Below are 22,013 nucleotides of genomic sequence, written 5' to 3'. Positions count from 1 at the left end.
GGTCTGTCCTTAGCCTTCTCATCAAATGAAAAATTAATTTCCTACTGGTAGTTGATTAACTTGTGGTTTACCTTCTTTCTGTTCTCCTGGAACTCCACTAGTTGATTTATCCTTCGAGTTAGGGAGTTTGGTTCTTCTACCACATCTTGTAATATTTTGGCAACCAGCATGGTGAGTTTTATAGGGAATATAGATGCTTTCCCATAGACCAATTCGAACAGAGATTTCCTTGTGGATATTTTAGGAGTGACCCTATTAGACCATAGGGAAAATTTTAGTTCGGAGTCCCAATTTCTCTGGCTTTCTACAATTTTTTTCTTCAGGATCCTTACTACCATTTTGTTGGAAGACTCAGCTAGTTCATTTCCTTGTGGATAGTAGGTATTAGAGTGGCCAAATGTAATGTTGAATTTATGAAAATAGATGATAAATTTTGCAGACTTAAAAAACTGAGCGTTATCAGCCACAATTTTCATAGGACACCCAAACCTGGCCAGGATATATTCCTCCAAAAAATTTATAACCACAGTGTCAGTTGCATTTTGGGCTAGGATTGCTTCCTCCCATTTTGTGAAATAGTTTGTGGTTGTGAGTATCCACTTGTGTTGGCTACTAGAAGGGGGGTGTATCTATCCGATAAAGTCCAGTCCCCATTGCCTGAAAGGATTTTCTATACAAACAAGGATTAATGGGAGTGGGCTAATTTATGCTTCTCAGCGAACATTTGTCATTGTTGGCAGGCCCGAACACAAGAGTGAACTTCTCCGAATAGTTTAGGCCAATAGAATCTTGTTTTCAATAACTTATGTGCGGTAGTATTCTACTTATAGTGTCCCCCACAAACACCACTATGGAAATCATCAATTACCCTTTGAGTTTATGTTTCTACAAAACACAGAAGTAGTATTACAACTGAGTATTTCCAATACAGTTTCCCATTGGATATAATAAAATTTTGGGCTTGCAATCTTAACGCTCTATACTTGGATTTATCCATCTTCACTGGGCACCTTAAGAATAGAAAATAGTGGATGAAATCTTTATACCAAGCAGATGTTTCGTATTTGACCTGAATTTTTGGATTGATGTCTTGATCATTGGTTGTTGTGTCCCTTCTTCATCTTCTTATATTAATAATTTAATCCCCAAGGCCTGGTCATTATACTATGATAAGATTATGGCCAATCTCTATGCTTGATATCCATGTCGTACTCTTGGATTTTGGCAATCCACTTACCTCTTTTTCCATCACTACCCCTTGCACTAGGATGTCTTTAACAACTGTTGTTGGAACATAAGATACAATGTTAGAGTGTAAACCATAAACTATAAAGGCCTTCAAAGATTTTACCAAGTCATAATCCTGTTTTTCGAAGATAATATATTTCAATTCAGCCTCCCATAGCACCTCGCTGAAGAAGGCTATAGGTTGCTCGTGACCTTCATTATTCTTTTGCAATAACACAGTGGCTATAGTATGAGGGGAGGCAAACGAAAAGATGTAAAATGGTATTGAATAATATGGGTTGACAAACACACGAGCCTATGCAAAATATCTCTTGATCCTAGAGGAGGATTCTCGGAATCTGGATTCCACTTCACTTCGTTCTCTTTCTTTAGCATCTTTGTGATACCTTTCACTATCTCCGCATATTTAGGTATAAATCTCCTCAAGAATTTTATCCTTCCCAAGAACACTTGGACCTCTTTTTTATTTCTAGGTAGGGAAAGGTGGCTAATCACTTCCACATAATTGGGATCGATCTTCACCCCCTCCTGTGATACTATATGTCCAAACATCTTACCTTCGCATAGAGCGAACTGAGATTTCTTTATATTTATATACATCCCATACTTCCTACATTTCTCAAAAGTGAGTTTGAAATGCACAATATGATCCTCGTATGTTTTAGAAAAAATTGTGATATCATCCAAGTAGACCACTACGAATTTGTCATGTTCTCCCACGAATGCTATATCCATGGCCCTTTGGAAGGTTGCTCCTGCATTTATAAGGCCAAATGGAATTCTTGCATACATGAATGTTCCCTAGTGTGTAGTGAATGAAATTTTATTTTGATCATTGGGATGCACTGCTACCTGAATATACCCTAAAAAGCCATCCATCATGGACATCCAAGCTTATCCAACTACATTCTGTAATATATAATCCATTTTTGGCAATGGGTAGTTGTCTTCTAATGAATCTTTGTTAAGGTTTATGAAATACACACATAGCCTTATCTCTCCATTCTTTTTCCTGACAGGAACCAAGTTGGCCACCCACTCTGAGTACCTCAAGGGTATAATGATCTTAGCCTAAAGTAACTTCTTTACTTCCTTCTCAATGGATGGGAGTAAAAGTGGATTGATATGTCTGAGTTTTTGCTTACAAGGCTTCATTCCATTCTTTAAGGGAATCTTATGTTGAATAACATTTGTATCAAAAGTCTTTAAATCATCACATGACCAAGAAAATACATCTTTATAGGTTCTAAAGAGATTTAAGTACCATTGTTTATATTGATGGGGGATCCATTTTGACAACATGATCAACATTTTGTTGCAATCCTCCACCTATTCATCAACTCCCTATTCAACAGGTTTTGAGGCCACATCGTTGGATTTGAATAATCTCTCCAAAGGAACTAGGCCATGGGGAATAATGTTTCTCTTTAGCTATAGAACTCTATGCTCTGCGATAGTCTCCTCCAAAGCGGTTGGTTGTTCCTCTGTCACTTTTTCTTCTTCTTAGTCGATCACAAACTTTGAGAATTCCCCAATTATTTCTATAAAGCACTTGATTTGTTCATCATCTTCAAACACCTACCAGTCTCTCACATTATCAATCACTGAAGGTATGTACCTAACTTTGAATTCATATATGAAAAGTGGATTTTGTGATGGCTTAAAATTATTGGTAGCTATAGCCAAGGAGTCAGCCATTCGAATTCCTTCCCTGGGTAAGAATTGGACATTAAAATCCACGAAGAAGTTGTCCATTAAATCCAAAACCTCATTTCTATAAGCCCTTAACCTGGGGTGCTTAGTTTGACATTAGTTCTTGATTTTCTTTACCACGAATTCCAAGTCTCCAAACACAATCAGGTATTCAATGCTCAAATTCCTCATTACTTGCAGGCCTAGTTGCAATACCTCATACTCTACCACATTATCTGTTGCTTCAAATTCCAATTTGAACGAGACCTGCTCCATTACCTTCCTTGGAATTAGTACCACCATAATACAACTTCCATAATTTGCTACAATCTCTGAGTTGTTGATCTAATATGTCTATTGGCTATACCTATGTTTCTTCTAAAATAAAATCATCTTCTTCTAGCAGTAAGAAGGAGAGATCCCTTTCTTTCCCATACACAAGAACATTATTTGGGAAATCATCTTTTGTAATTGTTTTAACGAACCTTGATTCCCTATACAGTCACCTTTCTTCTCCACCAAAGATAGGGATGGTAGCATAGGTAAGATCCAGCTTGATGGAACCTCCAATATTTGATCCCCAAGATCTGGAAAAAAGCATACTGAACCTTGCAGGGATATCAACTACTACAATGTCCATTACTACACTTTTTACTGGGATCTGGGCCAAATTCACCACTAATTCCTTTATCATTCCCAAGCACTTTACCCTCTTAGAGTCAAAATAGTAGATATCTTTGTATGGTTTGGTTATCTACAGACCTAGTTGATCCATTACTGACAATGTCATCGAGTTATGGGAAGCGCCTAAGTGCAACATGAAATTATGGAGTAGGAGTCTATGTACTACTAGAGTAACGTAAAAAGATGTTGTGGAGGGATCTTGTTATTCAACATGGGGTCCAAAGACAACCATTGGCCTTTATTCTTGGAGGTTTAAACTATCATGTGATTGGACCAAAGTAGATGAAAGCATGAACTGGAAAACTTGGACCTTATAGGTGGGTTGTTTCAAGAGCTCAGATAATGGGACCAAGATTTTGACTTTCTCAAGCTATTTTTGAAGATTAAAGATAGCAGGGCCTTTTTCTGCAATGCTAACCTCTACTAACTCTTTTTCTTTTTCACGAATGGGCCTAGAGGGGGGAGGTGACTTCTCTTCTTCGAGGACTTCGAGCTTATGGCAGTTTGGATATGATGACTCCTTCTTTTTTTGAAAAATTGGATCTAAAGGCCCCTTCCCTTTATCAGCTAGCTTCGGAGGCTCTTGGGAGGAAGCGCCTTTGTTTTGGTCTTGTCCCATCAATCTCTTTCTAGATGACTAAAGATCATATTTATTATTCAGCTGAGCCTACATGAAATCAACAAACTTCTTGCAGTAATCATCAATCCACCATCATTTAGCATTGCATCGATATCATCCCCTTGTTCTTCATATGTTCTGAAATCTTGTTCTTCATCAGAGAAAGAGGAATACAGGTTCACCTGAACTTCATTGGCATCTTGTATCTGCTCCTCCAGATCATCTTCTATATATAATGGAGGATGGATATGGTCTTGTCATTCTTTCCTCTCCCTTTTCCATATATGTAGGGGAGACCTTCTATATTGGGGATTGAAACCTTGATTAGTGGTTTGGGAGTTCGGTCGTGGAAGGTTTTTATTCTCTAGTTCCAGTTTTACCAGTTTATTTGATAAGTTCTTTATTAACTTATCCATTTCCTCCATCTTTTGTTCTTGGGATTCTCTTCCATGACTTGAGGAAGTTGCCTCCTATTTCCCCTTTTTCTTCTCTCCAGGGTCAGTTCTGCTTCTTGACTTCCCTGTTGATGTAAAATTTTCTTCTACCTCAAGAGAATCAATTTGAATTTGGTCCAAGGTACGAGACTTCCTCTCTTTGAGTGTGAAGCCAAACTCTGATTCAAAGGCCCCAACAAAAGCTACTCTGGAAGCAGCCTATGGAGGTTTAATTTCCGCAGGTAAATTGTTGTAAAATTTATTAAACCTTTTCATAAACCCATAGATATCCTCATGAGGTTTCTTCTTCATAGCATTGAACTCAATAAGAATATATCCATGATCTCTCTTCTCTCCCATTTCTGCATAAAAGAATTCTCCATCTCTTCCCAAGTAGTAATGGAAGAATTCGACAAGGATTTGAACCATTTCGTAACTTCACCATCCAAATATTGGACGAAGAGCCTCGTCACCACATTCTGGTGCTCGACATTTAAATTTTCTGTGAAGGCACAAAAAGCCTCTATGTGTCTCTGTGCTGATGTATCGTCTTCTCCATTAAACTCGGGCAAGAGTTTGAGATAATCTTGAGGCATGGAACTTAAAGGTTGAGGCAGGTCTTAGGGAGCATATTTGTTTAATAGGAAACCTAGAACAACCATCTGGAGCAGAGGTGGTGGTGCTAGGTTTATTAGTGGTCTCTGAGCTATGACCAATTGCGAGATAGTTGACTAACCGTGGAATGAGAAACTGTTCACAATGTGAGTAGGACTACTCTTGAGGATATATTTTACTCCTCAACTTCAAGGAGGGGAGGAAATGATAAAGAAGGGGTGTTGACTGAGACTTCTTATTCCTTAACTTATAGGGAGGTGTTACTGAGTAGTGGACCAATTTTTGAGGGATATGCCAAGACTCCAGGAGAAAAATCGAAGCAATGAATTATGGCATTCTGTGAGCTAGATGAGGATGTTTCAGGAAACGAGGAGACAATAGCATTAGTATTGGGGATTTTTTTCTTCCAAATCCTTCTGGATATTAGTCTTTCTGGATCAAATATAGATGTTGTTCTTTGATGAGAGGTATCTGAGCGGGTATGGGGCCTCCTAAAATACAGGGTGATGAAATTATGATTTAACAGTGGAGTCGCCAAGGTGATAAATCTACAACCCACACATCTTTGCTCACCTTATCAAAGAGTGTATGAATGTCGTACTCAGGGGAAAAATTCTCTAATCCATTCCTTGGAAATGATGCTGGAAAGATGTTTTCACTCCTTGAGACAGTGTCTGGGTTGATAGGAGACTAGTGCCTAGGTCATCCTAATTAGTGTTGTCAAATTTGTCATAAGGACTTGTAGCACCATAGTTTTGCATGTAATTCAAACAAGATTGATTCATAACCATTCATAAAGATACAATGTATGAACCAACATACATGTAGTAATACACTGGAAATGATCCTCGATTGGTGGTGGCTAAATTAGATTGAGAGATTGCAGCAAATCAATTGTTAAGACAGATGTAATTGTAAAAGACAGTAGAGGAGAAATCCATCATATAGAGCTTAAATCTTGAGAATTATGTATATCTAGGTTTAGAAAAAAACGAGAGAAAGGAAAATTTTATGGAATGCTAAGATACATGGAACTCTTTTTAAAGACTTAATTTCCACACCCATACAAGCATTATCCATCAATAACTTAATCGAAATGAATCTGCATCTAATGAAAAATATATCTGGAAGCTACTTGAAATGAAATCTGAGAATAATATTCAAAATATATGAAAACAAACAAGGAGATGAACATACTGCAATCCAAGAAGTTGGAATCACCAAAAATATCGCATTAATTTTCTGAGAAACATACATACATCGAGATTCATAACGTTATCTTCATGAAACCATGAAAAGGTCCTTTCCAAGGGTTCTTTCCAAAAATTCTGAACCTTCTTTAAGTGTTTCTGATCCGAACTTAAATAGGAACGCAACAACTTATAGATATAATCATAAACACAAAGATGCGACAGAAAAACACTTCATTTCATTAATAGAAAAATATTGAACTATGCTTACAAACAGAATGGAAATAAGATAGCTTGGGCAATGGTGGCTTATCTCTGAGGAGAGATGTGGCATATAAATACCTCTGAATTGTGCTACAATGAGGCTCAAAGGCCTATTTATTATTTAGAAACAATAGAAAACCCTAAACATCCAAAAAATAACCCTAGGAGATGAAGAGACAAAACTATGGGCCACGTTTGGGTAAATTGGTACATCAACTTCTCGGCCTCGTAACTGTGGCATACAATCTCTGTTTGGCTATCATAATACCTCATTTCGAATATCTAAAAGAGAAGGCCGAAAATAAACAATCAAGCTAGTTTGGGACATTTTCGGTCTCTCCGTTTTCCCTAAAAACGTTGTTTAGGGCCTCAAATGGCTCCGGAAGTTCAAGACCCGAAAAACTGCCAAAAATAGTAAATTGTGCTACATTTAAGGAAACCAAAAAACTAAAAGAGATAGTGTTGGGGGTCCAAGTGGAATAGGCAGGTGGCCACCAATATCCACCTAGATCAGTTGCTTCCCTCTTTTTATAAGGAGAGGGGGATCTTGAGAAACAGTTAAAAAATATCTTAACCGAGCTCCAACTGTCAGATCGACTAGATGTCTCCGCGTGCGAAGGCTCTGCTTCCCAAATCATTACAACATATTTGATTCCTTTCTTTAAAATGAAAAAAATTAGAAAAATAAAAAAATGGAACAACTGAATGATGGCCGAGAAAAATATCTCCATGCCATGCCTGTGAGTGCCTCCGACCAGGCCATGTCTTTTTCCACAATGTTTCTCTTTAGATACTCGTTTGGTTCTCCTATCGCTTTCCCCTTAACCACTTGAATTCTCCATTTTATAGAGTTGGGAGTGATCAACCGTGGTGGCCTTAGTGGTGTTCCAGATGCCATGTGCCAACCCAATATCGGAGCCCCTCTCATCGGAAGTTTTTCAAACACCAATTGTTCTAAAGTTTTGACATCCTCAACCTCCGATATACTAACCTTCTACATGACGTCATCCCTCCACGTGGAACCTCATGAGTGGTGACATGTGTCATCCAAATTTTTCCCCTTAGGCCCCTCAGAATACCAAAATTGTTTTTCACGTGTCGTGTCATACTGCCACGTTAGGCTGACATCAGATTCCACTATACCTTAATTGGAACCAATCGTATGCTACCATGTGTCTATATTAGATCCAATTGTATGTTTCCATGTGTCCTGCTAGAGGAGAGAGAAAAGAGCCCATCAACCTTTGGTTTTGCAATGAAATCCTTTGTTAATCCTTTATTGGTGTTTCATGGTGCTTTCTAATATTATTGGAACTTTATGATACCACAACTTTTTAGAGGTTATCACTTTAAGAAGTTTTGATTCTGTGATACGCCAATGTTCTGATGTGTCGATGCTCCTCCAAGCTCTAATACTGCTTGCTCCAATGTATTGGACCTCTGATATTGGGATGTGAAGTGTTGTACCTCTAGTATTGTGATGTGCAATGTGCTAGACCTCTGATATTGCCATCTCTGATATTTTGGACATTTGATATTGCGATCTCTGATATTCCTTCCTTCCTAAGGTTTCAAATCCTTGAAACTTCAACAGATCCTATCTTTTCATCCAGGAGTCCATTTTTTGACTTCGACATATCATTGCAAATCTTGTTCATAGCACTTTTCAATGGAGAGGGCTCGATGTAGGCTTTGAGTCCTTCTGCTGCCTAGAAGATGATTGCAAACTTCTATGCTCATTGACTTTTTGGACAAACGAAATCACACCCACCATGATGATCCTCCACATGAAGCTTGCAACTACCATAGGAATCCTTTGGAGCCATGCATTTGTTGTAGCACACATTCTTGCCAGTATGGTTGACATCATTGCCAACAGAGTGTACCAAAATACCCTTTTCAATGTTGGTGACAAAATAACCTAACAACAAAAGAAAAACAAAAGAAAATAAACCTGCAATCTAGTGTGTGTGTGTGTTATTTTATTTCCATGTGTCATGGGGTTTGGGGTATTTCCCCATAAAAAAATTATTTTTATGCAAACCCAATAATAGCTGGGCGGACCCAAATATGGGGGGTGGACCCAAAGATGGTGGGAAAACCTACCCATGGTCTTTGCATGTGGTTTTGGGCATGCTGGTTTTTTGCCCACGGTATTTTGTAGATCCGGTCAAGGGAACTACAGTTATATTCTAATCTAGGGTTAGTGGATGGGGGTTTATGAATGCTTAAGCATATGTATGTATGTATATAGACACATATACATATACATATACATATACATATACATATACATATACATATACATATACATATACATATATATATATGTATATATGTATGTGTGTATATATATATATACACACTATGTATGTGTGTATATATATATATACGTGTGTATATATATATATATATATATATACATATATATATATACATATATACACACACACACACACACACACATATATATATATGTATATATGTATGTGTATATATATATATACACACACACACATATATATATGTATGTATGTATGTATGTATTGTAACAATGAAAAAAATATAATGAAAAATCAATCTAGTATTCTTGGTTTTGGGATCTAGGGGGAAATCTCTATGTATATTTGTTTTATGATCTTGCCATTGTATATTTTTCTATTTTAAGAATATATTTGCAGGTAATTTACGTATAGGGTTAAAACCTACATTTGGTAATAGAGTTGTTTTGGCTTCAAGGGGACACCCTTTTTGCTGAGGGTTTTTACTTGGCCCTGTAGTAGACCTTGTTACAGTGGGAGATCTGCGGGAACGATTCTTGCTGTGAAAGGAGATGGAAAATAGTGGAAAGATAGAGATCAATAAACTCAATGGATATAGTTTTGAGCTATGGAAGATCAATATGGAGGATCTATTGGTGGATAGAGATCAGTGGATTGTTGTAGATCTAGGTATGGCACTAACATGAATGTTAGGTAAAGACTGGGAGAAGTTAGATCGGAAGGTGAAGACCACAATATGATTGTGTCTCTCAGACTTAGTATTGTTGAATGTATCAGGGGAAACCATGACAAATACTTTGTGGGACAATTTAGGGCTTTGTACCAATACAAGTCTCTGGTGAACATTTTTTTTCCTCGGGAAAAAGTTGTATAACTTGAGGATGAAGGATGGAGACTCGGTGTCAGAGCATCTGAAAACCTCCAATATTGTGGTAAGCCAATTTTTATTTATTGATATTAAAATTTCAGATGAAGATAAGTGCATTCACCTATTGTGTTCTCTACAAGATTCGTGGGATAATTTAGTTGTTGCTATAGGTAGCAATACAACTACCTTGAAGTTTGATGAAATAGTCTCATCTTTGTTGTTAGAGGAGATGAAATGGAAAAATATGGAGAGCCAAAATGGAGATGCCTTGTCTATAAGAGGATGGTCCCAGAACAAAAAAATAAATAAGTCCTCAAGTGGGATATATAAATCTATAGGGAGATCTAAATCTCTAGGAAAACTTGTAAAGGTATCCTAGAAATGTGGAAAAGAAGGGCACTACAAAAAGGATTGTAAATATAAAACGCCTGAGAAAGGAAAGGGATTTGATGATATTCCTTCTATAGAGGTGAAAAAACCCTCATATGAAGATGGGGATGTGTACTTGGCCTCTTCTTCAAGTACACATGTAGATCACGAGGCATGGTTGATTGACTCAGGTGCATCCTTTCACTTCACTCCTCATAGGTAGTGATTTTGTGAGTATGAGAAATATAATGGTGGTGATGTCTTCCTAGGGGATGAAAGGAAGGCCAGAATCATGGGACACAAAAAATTCAAGTGGAATTTGCAAGGTAGAAGGATTAGAACACTTCCTGGTGTTCTGCATCTTCATACATTGGCTAGAAATCTAATTTGTGTAAGCAAGATGGATGATGTAGGTGTAAAAATAGTGTTCAAGAAAGATACCTACAAGATGGTTCTAGGAGCACTGTTATTGATGTGGGGAGTTTTAATTGGAACTTTTTACAAGCTTCTAGGTAGCACTGTTATTTTTGGGTGCAAAATTTATGTGTTTCCTAAAAGTGGAGCAAAAAATCTAGTGGTCTCTAGAGAAAAGACTATGTTGTGGCATCAAAGACTTGGACATATTGGAGAGAAGGGCCTTCGAATATTACATGGTAATGGCATGGTAGAAGGTATGTCTAATTTCTCTCTAGATTTCAATTTCTGTGAACATTGTGTATATGGGAAGCAAAATCAGGTGAGTTTCCCCTCTAGTGCTAAGAGGGTGAAAGGGATATTAGAGCTTGTGCATAATGATGTTTTTGGACTCGTGTTGGTTCCATCATTGGGTAAGTTTATGTAATATGTCTCATTTATAGATGACTTCTTGAGGAATACATGGATATATTTCCTCAAGAATAAAACTAAATTCTTTAACAGGTTTAAAGAATTTAAGGCTATGGTGGAATATCAGACAAAAAAGAAGACTAAAGTGTTGAGGACTGATAATGGTGGAGAGTTCTGCAAGAAGGAATTCAAAGAGTTTTGTAATAAGTGTGGTATAACATAGCATAATACTACTCCATAAACACCTTAGAAAAATGGAGTTGGATAAATAATTAACATGACATTGGTGGAAAAAGGAAAGAATCATGCTCAATGGTGCCAAGTTAGGACAAGAATTTTGGGCCGAAGTAGTGGATATTTCATATTACCTATTTAACAGATCATATTCATCAAAGTTGGAGGACAAGAATCCACATGAGGTATGGATTAGTAAGAAACCCTCTCTCTCACATCTTAGTGTATTTGGTTGTGATGCATATGTAAATGTTCCAAAGGAGAAAAGAACCAAGTTGGACAGTAAATCTGAAAGGTTCATCTTTATTGGGTATAAGGATGGAACCTAGAAACAAGGAAGGTTATGTACAAATGAGATGTGGTGCTTAGAGAGGTTAAATATGTTATTAAACATGAATTACTACCAAAGGAACCTAAGAAGATAGAGGTTGAGCTAGAGGAGGAAGAAACAAAATCTACAATAGAACATGAATCAGAAGAGGAAGAGCCACACACTCTACTTTTGAGGAGATCAGTTCAAGAGAAAAGGCATCCAAAAAGGTATAGTCCATCTGCTTTCTGTTCAATTTTTTCTTTATCTGTTACTAATGATGATCCTAGAAATGTTAGGGAAGCAGTGGATTTAGAGGATGGAAAACTCTGAAAGGAGGTCATGGTTGAAGAAATAGCATTTTTGGACAAAAATGAGGCTTGGGATCTGGTGGAGTTGTTGACTAGAAGGAAACCCATTGACAACAAATGGGTGTTTAAAAAGAAGATTAATGCAAAAGGAAAGGTGGAGAAATACGAAGCTTGATTGGTAGAAAATGGTTATTCCCAGGTGTCGGGAATTGATTTTGGTGATATTTTTTCTCCTGTTGCCAAGTTAGCTTCTATTAGATTAATTCTATCTGTTGTTGTTACTTTTGATTTTGAGGTAGAACAGATGGATGTGAAGACAACATTTATTCATGGGGATGTGGAAGAAGAGATCTACATGAAGCAATGAGAAGGCTTTGCAGTGAAGGGTAAGAAAGAACTGGTATGCAGGTTCAAAAAGTCTTTGTATGGGTTTAAACAATAATCAGAAATTTGATACATATATACGGAAACTTGGCTTCATAATAAGAAAAGAGGATCATTGTGTGTATTTTAAATTAATTGGTGACCATTTTATTTATTTGATCATGTATGTGGATGATATGTTGTTGATTGGAAATGACAAAGAAATTATCCAGGATTTGAAGACCCAATTGTCCTGCAAATTCAACATGAAGTATCTTGGTGTTGTAAACTATATTTTGGGCATGGAAATCGAATAAGATCGGGCAAAGAGGAGGCTTTGGTTAAACCAGAGAAAGTATGTCGAGACAATATTGCGAAGGTTTAATATGCAGGATACTAAATCGGTCAAGGTTCCTATTCTTGTAGGTGTAAAGTTATTTGCTAAACGATGTCCCAAGACACAAGAAGAGGAAGAGGACATTGCCTATGTTCCATATGCGAGTGTAGTTAGTAGCCTAATGTATGGAATGGTTTGCGCCATACCAGACCTTGTGCATGCAGTGAGAGTATTGAGGAGGATTATGTTGAAACTAAGGAAGGAGCATTGGACAACAGTGAAGCATGTTTTAGGTATTTCCATGCACTTTTGATTATGGTCTGTGCTACCAAGGAAGATGTTGGCTTGTTGGGGCCTGACCCAAGTTTAGAGTTAATTATCCAAACAAATCCCTATACTACTGGCCCTTTCGGCAACAGTGTGTGGAGCGCGGACTGAGGTCTCACCCGAAGTAGTATGGGGGGGTGCTGGAACCAGGTTTCCGCACCCTTGAGATGGCTGAGGGGTTGATTCGGTCCAACTGCTAGTCCTGTGTGCAGGTTACTTTGTGCACTTCCATGGCCTTCGTGCCCTAATGTATTCGCCTTCGTGCAACCCTAACCAGGGGCTGTGGGGCTTCCACACTGTTGGAGAAGCACTCTACACTATTCCCCTAAGTCACACCTGAGATCTTACTTATCTTCTTACACTGGTTATTTATCTTTGCATAAATGGATGCCTTATGTTATATTTACTTATACAACACATTCATATGAGTTCGCGCAACAAATAAATGGTAAACTTGCAATTCATACCCAATAATACATAAAACAGGAAAATATACATAGAAATATCATATAACTTCTCTTTATTAATGCTTCCAATGGTTACAGACTCGACTTGCCCTACGCACTCAGCTGCAGGGGTCCGCGCACTCAGCTGCAGACTACTAAGACTCTGCGCACTCAGCTGCAGAACCTTCTCCTACCCTACGACCCAAAGACACAACTTACACTTCGACTCAATCAATTCCTAAGACTCATCATGCTTAGATTTGATTAACTTTTTTCCATACTTAGAGCCTTGCTCTATTTATACAATCCCATGGGCCGCATACCATGGGCAGATCTTTCAAACTGACATTGCATTATAAAAACAAGGGCAGACAATCCTATGACTCTATTATGAATTCACGCTCCGTGCCCACAAATCGCGGAGTCTTTACAATGGACTTGGTCAAAACTTGGGCTTTAAGCCCCAAAACATGCCTTAGGGGGATTCCACGCCCAACAGGCCCCCAACACAAACATTGTGACTCGCCCTTGAGTCACTCTGTTGGTGCGGAGATCTTTGCATGGAGTTCCTCCAACTCTGCTCGAACCGTTGCAAGGTCGGTAGTGCACTAAGCGACTACCTATTGAATTACTATACCCGTTGTTCCGAGACCGTGGTGTTGGAACTGCTTCCTGTAATGATGAAGGCCTCGTCGATCCAAGGTTGAATGCACACCTTCAGAACTGCTTCTCTATGTCGTGTTGCATCCACTTGCTCTTTCAACGCTTTATCCTGCTATATTCGCACGAGCCTCTGAGTGAGGGTCACCGTTTATGCGGTCCCTTTGACACTGTCATATTGCTATTGGAGCTCACATGCCTTTGTCTCTAAGTACTGGATGTTAGGGTCCTCCTGTAGATTGGTGAGGACTTCGAAGGACTCTTCCAACATTCTGGTGCAGTTCCTCACTGCGCTGTTGATCGCTTCCATCCCTGATGTAATAGCGCTGGCGCATTGTTCTCTTACTTTCGGAGGGGTGGATGGTTGTGCCTTCAACCGCACACCCTTATTGCTAATCTATGGATGTGCACCTCTGCTGGTGCATCTACTGGGATGGCCAGCTCAGGGACCATCTGACAGGCTTCTTCCAGTACCTATACCATCTGCCTGTTCTGTGACACCACTTCGTCACGCTGCAAGCTCAACTGCTCCATGTTGATCTTTTTCTCGCTTAGCACTTGCAACGCACAGCTCTCCCTAGCCCATAGTTCTGCAGTAATCCCATCCTGCAGAACATAGGGCATCTCCCGCGGGAGCGCAGCCATGTTGATGCCTATCCCTTTTAGTGCACTAATTATAGGCATGTCGGCCTTGTTTGTTGTAACCAATGCCCCCTTTGGTAGCACTATGGTGTTGGTTGTCCGAGCATGTAGCATTTTCTCGGCTGTAGCTATCCCTACTACGAGGCTGGTCAAAAGGGTACTAACCTGAGGAGTGCGCACCTGCAACTCCTGAATCTGCGCTCGGAGGGCCCCCAACACAATCTGATTCTCCTCTGTAAAATTCTGGAGGGCCTCTGTGGTGACATCACACACTATCTCACCTATGTCATGCAAATCACCCTTAGTAAGGGTGATCGTGTCAATCGATAGCTTGGAGGATTTCACCTTCTTGAGCATACCTGTCCGCTCACTCGAGCATTGGTGCTTCAGTAGTGTTGATGCTGTTTGTGGGTCTGCGCCACCCTCTTCTTCCTCTATCTTCATCTCTTTCTCCTGCCCATGTGAAGGCGAATTTTGGCCCTCGCGCACCTTCTTGGCTGCCTCTTGTGCTGCTGTATCCTTTTCTGTTCTGTTGTTGTTTGTATAGTGTCCCGCGCCTTCTGCACTTTTGATGTCGTGGCTTCCTGCCTTCTCTTCTCTACCAACTATGCCATGCGTATTTTGGCCTCCTCTTTCTTCTTCTGTGTAGCAGACATCTCTACCACCGCGATGTCTGGGGCGCGCCACTCTGACGGCCATGTCTCCGGTACATCGAAAATTACGTCATATGTGGCTATGAAGGGTATCTCACTCCATTTCTTGGCCGGTTCCTTGCGCGCTCTGATATATATGTTGTGGAAGTCCGCTTTAAATTCTACAAAACTTTGCAGGCTGTTGTAGACAGTGGGTGATAACCGCGTTTTGCGGTTAATCCCCATTCTAATGTTCATCTCCATGAAAACCCAGAATATCTTGTTGTTGCGGATCCGGTGTGCGTCTTTTGTGGCCCACAATGAAGCATACTTCATGGCCTCTGGAAGATCCCTGTCATTATGGGGAACTAGCTATCCTCCGGCAATTCCCCTGCCACCGGCACTATGGACAGCGAAAGCCATGCATAGTGGAAAGTTTTTCCTTGTTCCTAGGCCTTGTGGAAATTTTCCAGGAACTCCTTGCATAGGAACTTGGACCAGTTAAACTAGACCCCCTCCACGCACTTCTCAGCAAGTGCAACCACCGTCACGGGCACCTCGTCCACACGACACTTCTTCATGAGCTTGCTTGCTAGTATCTGGGTTGCCACTTTAACTGCTTTGTTGTTGATGTTGGATATGGCGTAGCCACTTTTCTTCTTCTCCAACTTATATTTCTTCTTCATGGCCTCCGCGATGGCCAAGTCACTACTCTTCCCCTCTGAGATGTCGGCGGGGTCCTCTCCTTTGCACGGGAACTGGGTAATGCGATGGATTAAGTGGTTCATGATGGGGATGGGCTCCTCCAACCATAAACACCCACCATTCACCAGGCATAGCAGTTGCCTGATGACAAAGATCGTTACTAGGAACAGTGGAAATGCGACACCCAGAGCAGGTTTAATAACCCTACCTTTTCCACTCTGCATAACCACTTTTGCGGTGCCAATTTGATAACCCCCTCCCCGGTGTTCTGCTTGGGCTTCATAAGCTACGTGGTCTCTAGATGAGGGAATTTATCATGGTCAGCGATATCCCAATCTTCAAATTTCAAGCTTAGCACCCGCCCCACATGTGTGCCCTCAAAGATGATGTTGTCTAGGAGGAGCGGAGTCTGGAGACGTCGAGGTCTTTGGGCACTTTCACCTTCCCCTTCCGTAGAGGGATATATGTGGGCAACTTGGTTGGAGGGTGCATAGGCTCGGTTTCTTCCTCCATGCCCTCGTCCTTGTCTTCTTCAATTATGAGGTCCTCCCGATCTTCCTCCTCCTCGTCGGTTTCCAAGTTAACGTCTTTCCCCTTCTCCTCCATCGTTAATCTAGTGCGCATCAGGTTTCGTGGGGACACGCGCACCGAAATCATCAGTCGTTTGTCCTTCTTCGGCCTCAGTGTGTGCAGTGATTTAGGTATTTTTGCCACAATCTCGGCGCCTTCAGGGGCATCTTCCACAGTTAGGGCCTACGCGGCCTCTTCGGTGGTCATCTCTATAATTTCTCTAGCTTCTTCTGATGTGACCATCTTGTTGTTCCAGAAATCTCTCAATCGCTTAATCAGGGGCTCAATCAATGCTCTGCACAGGGAAACAAGTCTCAGCTCAAAATACACGGTGCATATGACAGCTCAAGTCGCAAATGACCAAATGTTGTTTACTGGGAAGCCCTTTGTAATTTATAGAGTCTTTTGAATTTGAATTCGACTGTTCCCCCCAAATCCGGTCCATTAATGCTCCCTTGGCGGCAGATTTTCCCAAATCTTGCCCATAAAGCACATCTTAAATGCCTGTCACCCGCTCCATTTGGTCTCAAGTCGAGCATCACATTGTGAATAGTGACTCTAACAGTCACTTTCCAGCCAACCCGCGTGGCAGCGCAACTCCCCTTGCGTAGTCGTGGACCTTGTGACACTTTACTCCTGCGCACAGCTCCAACATCACGCAGCGCGTGAGCAGAGTAGTTTATAGTCCTGCACCTCTTTTCAACTACCTAGAGTGCTAAGGCTATACTTCCCATGGCTAGTCAGGTGGTCGTGCCACCTGTTTAGGGTTTCATCTGGTCATCCATCACTTTTCCTAGAAAATACCCATCTTTTCTTGTTAATGGCTACGTTGTGCACTTTATCATCTGCATCGCGTCACCATGGGTGATTCATTTAGTAATATGCGGTCCAAGCCAAGGCATCAGGTTGGTCAACTCTCAGTGGTAGTCCCCGAATTCGTCAACATGATCGTGCGTACCCTGTTTTATCACCTTGGTCTTCTTATCAGGAAAATCTTCCTTTATTCCATCCTCAAGCTTCTTCACTTCTGCTTCCACCAGAGCGCTTTTCTCCCTTAATTGCACCCTTTCTTTCCTAAGTTCTTGGAGCCTAAGATCACCCTGTCATATTTCTTCCTCAGGTCCCAAGCATTTTGCTTCATTCAGCTATGCGATCCCTTCTTCCAAGGCTCCACGAGCCATCCTATCTACCGGTGCTACTATGCACGAACTAGGAATTTTATACTCTATGGCGATTACAGCGTTCGCTCCATACTCTGGCCTCGGAGACGCTTGCTTTGTCAGTTTCTTTCACATGCTTCTATAAGCCCATATAACTGTTGGTATGTGTAGGTCCCAATCAGTCCGCTGGGCATTGTGTACCTTGTTGAGCGCTTCGCATAATTCGTTAAAGGCTTTGGCGTGGATAACCTTCTATGCACTTGGTCTTTCCATACTCCGTTGTTACAGCCAGAGGGGTCATTCGCGCCATTGCCTCACCACACATGCTTACTAACTGTGTCTCCCAACGCAAAGTCTGTGTGCTTCCGCACAGGTTTTTTAAAATATGCCTGTATCCATCTAGACAAGTGCGCGCGCGAATTGTTTTGTCCGACAATCTTGTCTGTTAATCACATCTAAGGCTTCCCAAACTGCGTGCACATCATTCTCCTTCATTCATGTCAGTGCTCAAAGCTTCCTTGGTGCGTACCCGACCACCTCGCGGGCGTAGCGCGCAATACCCATTTCAAAGCTTCGAAACGTTGCTATTTCGGCACCTCTCTTTCAAATATGTTCAGGAAGTCATCTACCTCACTTAACCCATCATACATAGGCAGATCCCTTAACTTTGTTGATACACAGTGTAGCAATCTTGTCATCATGTTGTAGTTCAGCGTGGTTACCTCGCATAACCGGTTATGCCATCATTCTATCTCCTCATTGGAATCCGATGTGCAGGAGCTTTCGCGCTCCCATGAGATTTGTCCATCCACGGTTGGATTTACCCTATCTTTCTCTCGTGTGGTTATCTTGTAGATGCAGTCCAAGTTGTCGTTGCTTTCATAGTCACACAATGGCTCTGTGTAGCACGATCCTTCTGCAGGGTCCAAAGGTACAACTACGCGCAAAGACTTTTTCTCAAAAATCATTTTGTGCTTCTTCAAATTTATCACCCCATTCATGTCAGTGGCCCAATCTATTCATAATAGCGCAGGGTATGGATTGTTGTCATCAACAATCTCTATCCCGGAAATGAGACCATTTGTTGGCTTATTGGGGCATGACCCAGGTTTAGACTTAATTAGCCAAACAAATCCCTCTACTACTAGCCCTTTCAGCAATAGTCCACAGAGCGTGGACTGAGGTCTCACTCGAAGTAGTATGGGGGGGTGCTGGAACCAAGTTTCTACACCCTTGAGATGTCTGAGGCGTTGATTCGGTCCAGCTGCTATTCCCTGCACGTAGGTTGCTTCGTGTTGGGCATGGAATCCCGCCAATGCATGTTTTGGGGCTTAAAGCCCAATTTTTGACCAAGTCTTTGTAAAAGCTCCGCGAATTATGGGTATAGAGCGCGAAGTTATAATAGAGTCATAGGGTTGTTTGCCCTTGTTTTTGCAATGTAATGTTGGCTTGATAGACCTACCCATAGTCCACGGGCCATGGGATTGTATAAATAGAGTGAGGCTCTAAGTGTATATATAATGAATAGAATGGAAGCATGATGAGTCTAAGTGATTGAGTCAAAGTGTAAAGTGTGTCTTTGGGTAGTAGAGTAGGAGAAGGCTCTACAGCTGAGTGCACAAAGGCCTAGTAGTCCGCAACTGAGTGCGTAGACCCCTGCAGCTGAGTGCGTAGGGCAGGTCGAGTCTGTGATCATTGGAAGAACTAATAAAGAGAAGCTTACCATATTACTGTGTATCTTTCCCTGTTTCAATGTATGATTGGGTTTAAATTTCAAGTGTACTGTTTATTTGTTACGCGAACTCTTATGAATGTATGGTATAAATAAATATAACCCAAGGCTTCTATTTATGCGAAGATACTTAACTGGTATAGGAAGATAAGTAAGCTCTCAGGCGCAAGTTAGGGGAATAGCGCAGAGCATTTCTCTAGCAGTGCAGAGCGCTGTTCCAGTAGCGCGGAAGCCCCATAGCCCCTGGTTAGGGTTGCGCGAAGGCCTAGGAAGTGTGCGAAGCAACCTGCACACAGGGATAAAGAGTTGGACCAGTCGAACCTCTCAGACATCTCAAGGGTGTGGAAACCTAGTTCCAACACCCCCCCATACTACTTCGGGTGAGACCTCAATCTGCGCTCCGCAGAATATTGCTGAAAGGGCCAGTAGTACCGGGATTTGTTTGGCTAATTAACTCCGAACCTGGGTCAGGCCCCAACAAGCCAACAAATGGTTATGTTGCTGGGACCAAGATCTGCATAGAGATGTCTTATGTCGTACCATTGGAATCCAATGAAGAAAGGAATTGAAGATTGGTTGGACAGAAAGATTCACGAGTTCACAGCGCAGAAAAATAGGAATCTGCGACTATCAAAGGAAGAGTGGCTAGACTACTATTTATACATAGATATCCACAAAATTTTCTTCGCGTATTTCCGTATTGAGTTGTACGATTGGATCGCGAAGCTAGCAGATAGCCAAGGAAGGTGTAAATTCAATAGACCTATTGTGTGGACTCTAGAACTAGTGCGTAGATTGGAAGCATTGGAGGATAAGATCACGTGTGTTGTTGATCACTGGCTCGATCGAATCATAGGAGGATTCATCACCAAGTTCGTGGTAGATACCTCAGTCAGCTATAGCAAGGCAAAATGATGCTTCCTCAAAGGGCCGCGAGGTAAGTACATCAAATATTTGAGCACTTGGATTAAAATGCTACTGTGTGAAAAGCGGGTTATGAGAATAAATTGATGTTTGGGGCTACATGAAGTGGGAGAATCTACAGAAACGAAGGTAGTGCCAAACTAGAAACTAGCCCCTTGATTTCACCTTCGTGAGGGGGCGAAAAAGAGCTCACGAAGGTCTCACCAAGAAGTGCGATCAATTTGATAAGGTAGAGAATTCCGCGCATACCACCCCCACCCACACCACCACCAGTTTCACCCTATTCACCTCCATCTTCACCCATACCACCTCCGCCACCACCACGAAGCAATTTGGCGAGCGCGATAAAGTTTCCAATGTTCAAGGGAGTAGGAAATGAAGATCCGCACCAATTTTGGTTCATGATAAAAGCTGTATGGGAAGCGTAGGGAGTCACGAATAACAATATAAAGAAGGCAACTTTGGTCAGCACTCTGCAGGATCACGCGCTAACCTGGTACATTAAGCATTCCAATGACAATCCTAATGCAGGGATAGCAGATATCCAATCTGCACTAAACAAAGAATTTAGCAGGCCAAAGTCAGAGGTGTAGTCGATCATTGGGTTCAAGGAAATCACAATGCTACCAGGCGAGATCCCTTGGGAGTTGGATCAGAGACTGAAGTGTATAATTTGTGGAGCTAACATGATGTTGACGGATGGATAACACTGTGAATGGTTTGTAGAATCATTAACGCCGCATATAAGGAAAGCATTGTCACAACAGAGGCTAAAAACTCAGGCCGAGGCATTGGAGGTTGCGATGAGATTACACGAGACCCCAATACAAGATCCCAACCTAGGATTCAACAAATTCACACACAGTTGAAAAACTTGTGCCTTGAGATGAAGAGTTTGAAATAAGATAGGACAATCCGCCCAGAATGAGGTATGGTGCGTAAAGTGCAAGGGCTAGGGACATGATAAGGACCACTATCCGATGTTCGCGAATTACCTCGGAGACAGAAGCAGGATCGAGCGCAGTGCCTGCACTATGGTGCGCTATTTGTCAAATAGGGGAAAGCATGCTACATATAATTGCCATTTATTGCAAAGGTACACGCAAAATTCACAACAGTTGTTCTGTAATTTTTGTAGATCAGTGGGACATGATGAGCGCACCTGTAGAAGTTACGAGCTAATGATGGATTGGACTCCTACCTACCGAGTTCAGGCTGAAACGCGGCCCCTTGATCAGAACGCAGGGATGGCGTGAACTGGATTTCAGGGGCGCGGACGAGGTCGGGGTGGAGGACCAGGAAGAGGTCACAGACAGTTGATATGTTACAATTGCGGAGGGCCAGGACATTATGCCCGCAATTGTACAAATTCAACGTGGCCATCATGTTTGTATTGTACATTGTTTGATCACAAGACAGAGGAATGTCCCATGCTAATAGCAAGGTTGCGTAATAAAGGAGCACTCCAACCTCCCCTGACTCAGAACCTGCAAATGATGAGCTACGCGAGGAATACCCTAATGTGAATATTGTGCTCTGAAGTGGAATTATGACAGGAGATGACAAAGGC

At 41.3% G+C, this 22,013-nt stretch overlaps 1 protein-coding gene across 1 annotated transcript in view; it reads right to left on the bottom strand.

The window, feature by feature from the left end:
* The window catches only part of LOC149192754 (uncharacterized), a 30,029-nt gene extending 14,610 nt beyond the window's left edge, over window positions 1-15,419 (bottom strand). Inside the window, exons 1-2 of the mRNA XM_089407096.1 lie at window positions 15,080-15,419; window positions 14,559-14,803 (exon numbers count right to left, since the gene is read on the bottom strand). Coding sequence (XP_089263222.1) covers window positions 14,559-14,803; window positions 15,080-15,419 — 585 coding nt within the window. The remainder of the gene's footprint in view (window positions 1-14,558; window positions 14,804-15,079) is intronic.
* Between the last annotated feature and the right edge of the window lie 6,594 nt (window positions 15,420-22,013).

This window comes from Pinus tabuliformis, chromosome 2_2 (genome assembly GCF_031772625.1).
Source record: "Pinus tabuliformis cultivar Carrire ecotype Pingquan chromosome 2_2, CPIR1, whole genome shotgun sequence".
In the NCBI taxonomy this organism is placed as follows: Eukaryota; Viridiplantae; Streptophyta; class Pinopsida; order Pinales; family Pinaceae; genus Pinus; species Pinus tabuliformis.
This window is presented reverse-complemented; position numbering and strand designations above follow the sequence as displayed.